Genomic DNA, 6,292 nt, shown 5'->3' with positions numbered 1-6,292 from the left:
AATAAAAGAAGTTGTTCAAATTTGTGGTTTTCTGTTCCATTACATATAATATAATATTTTTATGACATAATATACTATAATATTTATATAACTATTTATACCATTTAGATTCCAAATGTAATCATTTGGAATCTAAATGAAAACTGAGCAATGTTTGTATGTTTTGCTGCCACAAGTCTCTGGTCCAATTTACTCTCCAATAAAGCCGTCTTTGAGTTGTGGTCAAAGACTGTGTGTGTGTGTGTGTGTGTGTGTGTGTGTGTGTGTGTGTGTGTGTGTTTTACCTTCTCTCCTTTGGTACCGATGATACCTTCATCTTCTGCCTTGTTGGAGTGAGCTGGAATATATAAGATCCTCTTCATGAGTTCAGAATGTAGTTTTCCTCTGACCTGCTTCAGATCAGATTCTCTTGTTTCCCTCATCAATCTTTAATCTGGTCAGAATAAAAAGCTCCTCACAAGCTGTTCTGATTGTGCTTTGATTCTTTAATTGGTCTCTGTGTTTGGCTCTGCCGTTCTGTAAACTCACAGCTAAATAATAAATAACAGATACAATTATTACAAGAAGGTAGTTAACATAATGTATAGAACAAACACATGAGCAGGCATGTTTTCAACACGGACTCACTGCTGCCGTACAAAAAGAAATGAAATGAAAAGAGCAACACGTAAAGCAGGTAACCCGCCGGTGGAGGAATGCACAGCGTGAGGCGTCTGTAAGGCAACTGGAGCGTAGACGGAGCACTGTGAGTGTGCATGAGTGGCAATAGACACCGGTACTGTCCAAACCCACAGGACACAGACACAAAGAGACACTCGCACGTCTCTTTGACATGAGACTGACTCTCAGGTTGGATTTTGGTACAAACTGGACTTTAGAAATAAACACATAATCCTCATCTCCTCTCGTCAAGGTGCATTATCTGTGGACTCGTGTCCACCTCCATCTACGTCAACCACACGTCCTAAAAGGCTTTCAAAGTCCTGGGATGAGACGAGGCGACCGTTTGATGGAGTCAAACATCTCAGAGTAGAGAGCTTGTTGATGTAGACCTCTGACCTCTGACCTGCAGCTCTGCGGTCGTCACTCCAAGTCCTGAAGGTTGATTGTGCTTCCCGTGAACTGGGAGTTGTCCGAGCCGTTGTCGTCCTCCGTCATCACTGAAGGTTCCTGTGAGGAAACACAGTCACAGAGCTCAGTTCTCTGAAGGCTCAGACACACGTCAGAGAACCAGCGGCGATGAAGGCCGCCTGCTGCGTCGCCTCACGTCGTTTTTGTATTCGCCGACAAGTTGCATTCGAACACACCGCAAGGACGACAGCTGACGGCCAGTTAGCACCGACGTTCTGCTCCTGGTGAGAGGAGATAACTCTCCACACCAGCAGGGGGCGGTAGTCTGTATTCATCATTCAAAAGACGGAGGACGGAGGATATACAAGCTGTTATGATGCGTACATGAAACAAAGCGACGCCTGACGACCGTTTTCTCACCACTCTCACTCACCACGGAGCTTCATTCCAGATGTTCATGTCTGTGTAAATATCCGTGTGTCTGAACGATCAGATGAGATGAAGATGAAACATGAGAAGAGTCTTCTGTGTTTGTCCTCTTGACTTCACTCGTCGGCTTTCCTCACTTCCGTTTCTCTACACTGATTGGTTGAAGCTGAACAGCCAATCAGAGTGATTTCTTTCACCGACGAGCGCCGCCGCTGATTCAACCTGCTGAATCGGCCGTAAAACCTCCCACACCGACAGACTGGAGCCGACACCGACAGACTGGAGCCGACACCGACAGACTGGAGCCGACACCGACAGACTGGAGCCGACACCGACACCGACACCGACACCGACACCGACACCGACACCGACACCGACAGACTGGAGCCGACACCGACAGACTGGAGCCGACACCGACACCGACACCGACACCGACACCGACAGACTGGAGCCGACACCGACAGACTGGAGCCGACACCGACAGACTGGAGCCGACACCGACAGACTGGAGCCGACACCGACAGACTGGAGCCGACACCGACACCGACACCGACACCGACAGACTGGAGCCGACACCGACAGACTGGAGCCGACACCGACAGACTGGAGCCGACACCGACAGACTAGAGCCGACACCGACACCGACACCGACACCGACAGACTAGAGCCGACACCGACACCGACAGACTAGAGCCGACACCGACACCGACAGACTAGAGCCGACACCGACAGACTGGAGCCGACACCGACAGACTAGTGCCGACCTGCGGAGCTATGGCTCGTGGGGGTGGAAGGCTGTTTTGATGCGTACCGTTCGCCGGCGCTGTGTTTTGGTCTTGAAGTTTGCACACGGCTCACGTTGTTGTCGGCTCGAATTGCCACGGTAGCTTTCCCCCCCCGTTGGTTAACTTGCTAGCTAGATAGCTAACGCACCACACGGCACATTTTATATTTATGTATTTGACTAATTAATGGATTTATTTGTTAAATTAATGGAATATGTCTGTGTATGATGTGGTAAAGGGTTTGTTTCTACCTGCGTATGGCATGGTTAATACAGCCTGAGCAGATAACTGTTATTCCCATAAAGTCCTGATAATTCCCATCGAAAGTTTCCACTTTGAATATTTCTGGAATTGTGCAACCTTAATCAAAACTAACCCAAAACAATATTGCATAAGTCATCACGCCCCGCTCTGCATTCATTAGTGGCAGCCCTACAGTTTTAATCTACTTTTATCACTTCGACATCGTGTTCACTTTTATTTCTATCTGTGGATTAATAAGAGAGAAAAATAACATTTTCATTTTCAATGTTGCTGTAAAGTAAAACACCTCACCGTACCAGGAGCTGGAGTTGAGTTAGAATAAATCAGAGGCATCAGAAGTAGAAGAGGAGAACGTTCCTCACCTGTAAGATGTTGACGGGCAGGTCGGTGGTGAGCTGAGAGTGGGAGCTGGAGGGCTGCGAGCTCAGCTGGAAGGCCAGGTCGCCGTCGCTGGCCGGGTCGTCCTGCGTTCACACATTGATCAGCACAAATCATTATTATAATCAGGTTTAGTCAGGTGGTAATTAGGGCTGGGACGATACACCTGTTCTATACTTTCACCATACCTGGGCGCCGATTCAATATGTATTATGAATTTTAAGTATTGCGATTCGATATTAGGATTTATTGTGATTTCTGTTAACTGTTTTCACCTCTAGACCGTGAAGGGAACAATAGAATCAAACACGTCTCGGGACTTTTACTTTGGAAAAGCTCTAAATGAATCCAGTAAAATGTTTGATTTCAGCATGTCTGTAGTCAGAGACGTCCTGAAGTCAAATAGATCAGGATCATTAACAGACATTATTGATTACAATCGTCAAAATAAAATCTGGATGCATGAGTGAATGGATGTTTTTCCCACCCTAGTGGTAATGTAATAAGACAGTGAGCTGTATTATAATGAGGTGTGTGGGGATCTCACCTGCAGCAGCTGAATCTGGACGTACTGGGCCCCGGTGACGGGGTCCCGCAGGGTCAGACCGCCGTTGGCTGCTGCAGCTCCTTCACCATAACAAACACCAGAGGGAGCCATCGGTGCCGGAGCCGACACCGCCTTCGCTCCTTTAGGTTTCCTCTGACTTGATCCTGAAGTCCCTGGAGCGGACAGAGACAACACCATCATCCCTTTAGTCTCCGGTCCGTCTAGTCTGACTGAGCAGCTTGAAATAAAGACCTGAAATGGGTGGTTGTGTGTCTCACCAGAGGAGGCTGAAGGACCTCTTTGCTTCCTCTTCTTGGCCAGCTGGATGGCTCTGTAGTCGGTCCTCGCTGAGCCGCCGCTCTCCTGACATCCAACATGGTACACATCAGTTACTACTCACCATTATGGAGGCTTTTAAAGGCTAAAACCAGCTACAGTCAAGCTGCTAACAGGACATATCTGTTCCTCCTTTAATCATAGATTACAACAAGCAAATGTGCAATTCCTTGAAAGAGTACTCCATCCAATTAGCATTACACTTCTTCTATATTCTATAACACGGTCGGACTCACTATAGACAGTTGTTTTCAGATGTTATGTTAGTAGTATCCTGCAGCAGAGATGAGCAGCGAGCTACAGAGCTCTGATAACATCACTTCTTTCTAACTACACACCTCCACATTTATTCACATTTCAAACTTGTAGTCTTCAGATCCAACTGATACCGACTCAAGTGACATCACTTGAGGACATTTATCAGACATCACACTAGGGATGTCACCATACCAGACATGTGGTAGTCGATACCGACACCAGTGACGCTAGTCTCGAACCCGACAGAGCCCACGGTTTCGTAGAAACAGGAGTACAGAGTACTTGAGATTTGACTGATATTGAGATATGATTTGTGATATCAGAGGGAATGATCATTTTGACATCATTATTCTCTTTTCATTGATGAATATATGATTACGGTGTGATTGAGGGGATCTGTACCAAACAAAGATGTTTTGGATATGATGAGCAGGCCAGGTCGCTCTGCAGAACCACAATATTTACTTTAAAATAGGATTTTGACACATTTCATCTTTAACAAATATTGCGATTTGAAAATTGCAGTAGGCCACATTGTGATTTTGATCAAAGTTAGATTAATTGTGCAGCCTTAGTAACGTCACGTTTTCAGAATTTTGGCATGGACTTGGTACCGAAGTATCGGTTCTTGTGACATCCCTACTTCACACGGCTCCCTGCGGAGACACTAGAGGAAACTGTTTTCACATGATGCATGTTTAAAGTGTGTGTAGTGCTGCATGCCGACTCACCAGGAAGCTGCTTGGTGACACCGCGGTGAGCTCCTGGTCTTTCTGTGGACTGAAGCTGCTGCTGTGACCGGGGAAAACAAACTGGGTGAGGACTTTTCCTCCCTCTTGAGGTCCCAGCACCTCCACACAGCCCAGCAGAGGCCCCGCTCCACCCGGGCCACCCACCTCCACCACCTTGGAGGGCGAGGCCAGCAGCTCGGCCACAGGGGCCACTACCAGAGAGGCCGTGGGCTCCACGCTCAGGGCACTGGAGGAGCTGAGTGGGTGCTGCAGGGTCGGGTCCACGGAGGCACCGGCACCCTGCATGGCGAGAGCCGTGAGCGTTCCCAGGGCCTCCGGGGTAACCGTCTGCACATCGTCCAGATTGAGAGTGCCCTGTGGGGGCAGGACGTCTCCCACCGTTCCCTCCAAACTGTGGTGGGGGCCCATGTCAGCGCCGGCTGCCAGGATAAGAGGGTCCACAGCTTTGGCCAACGCGGTGCCGGCGCCGGTACCCAGCGCGGCGCCGACTGAGGAGGGGTCGATGGTGAGGATGCCTGAGCTGACCAGGGAGAGGTCCATGGTGAACGTGCCGTTACAGCCGCTCCCGGCGACGGGAATCCCCGCTGCAATGCCGGCGGTGGGTGCGGCGCCACCAGGCACAGCGGAGAAAAGAGAGCTGAGGTCCAGGTTGGTCAGCTGGTCGCCCCCGGCGATACCAGGCCCGGCAACTGTTGTCGGGGTGGAGCTGATGAGCTCGCTGCTGGGGGTCAGGGCTGGGCGTGGTCTCCATCTGGCTGAGAACATCTGGGATGGATGGATGGAGGGAGGGAGGAGGGAGGGAGGGAGGGAGGGAGGGATGGAGGGAGGGAGGGATGGATGGAGCGAGGGAAGGAGGGAGGGATGGAGGGATGGAGGGAGGGAGGGATGGAGGGAGGGAGGGATGGATGGAGGGAGGGAGGGAAGGAGGGAGGGAGGGAGGGATGGAGGGAGGGAGGGATGGATGGAGCGAGGGAAGGAGGGAGGATGGATGGAGGGATGGAGGGAGGGATGGAGGGAGGGAGGGATGGATGGAGCGAGGGAAGGAGGGAGGGATGGATGGAGGGATGGAGGGAGGGATGGAGGGAGGGAGGGATGGATGGAGCGAGGAAGGAGGGAGGGATGGAGGGAGGAGGGAGGGAGGGAAGGGAGGGAAGGAGGGAGGGAGGGAGGGATGGAGGGAGGGAGGGATGGATGGAGCGAGGGAAGGAGGGAGGGATGGATGGAGGGATGGAGGGAGGGATGGAGGGAGGGAGGGATGGATGGAGCGAGGGAAGGAGGGAGGGATGGAGGGATGGAGGGAGGGAGGGAGGGAGGGAAGGAGGGAGGGAGGGAGGGATGGAGGGAGGGAGGGATGGATGGAGCGAGGGAAGGAGGGAGGGATGGAGGGATGGAGGGAGGGAGGGAGGTGATGGAGGGAGAGGGATGGAGGGAGGGAGGGATGGAGGGAGGGAGGGATGGATGGATGGAGCGAG

The 6,292-nt window shown here is 51.2% G+C and overlaps 1 protein-coding gene across 1 annotated transcript in view; it reads right to left on the bottom strand.

Annotated features, from left to right (window-relative positions):
* Positions 1-464: 464 nt before the first annotated feature.
* LOC141777412 (uncharacterized) overlaps positions 465-6,292 on the bottom strand; it is a 20,831-nt gene continuing 15,003 nt past the window's right edge. Inside the window, 6 exon segments of the mRNA XM_074652059.1 lie at positions 465-1,170; positions 2,912-3,013; positions 3,475-3,647; positions 3,753-3,837; positions 4,800-5,552; positions 5,554-5,585. Coding sequence (XP_074508160.1) covers positions 1,084-1,170; positions 2,912-3,013; positions 3,475-3,647; positions 3,753-3,837; positions 4,800-5,552; positions 5,554-5,585 — 1,232 coding nt within the window. The 3' untranslated portion in view covers positions 465-1,083.

Source organism: Sebastes fasciatus, chromosome 1, assembly GCF_043250625.1.
Source record: "Sebastes fasciatus isolate fSebFas1 chromosome 1, fSebFas1.pri, whole genome shotgun sequence".
Taxonomy (NCBI): domain Eukaryota; kingdom Metazoa; phylum Chordata; class Actinopteri; order Perciformes; family Sebastidae; genus Sebastes; species Sebastes fasciatus.
This window is presented reverse-complemented; position numbering and strand designations above follow the sequence as displayed.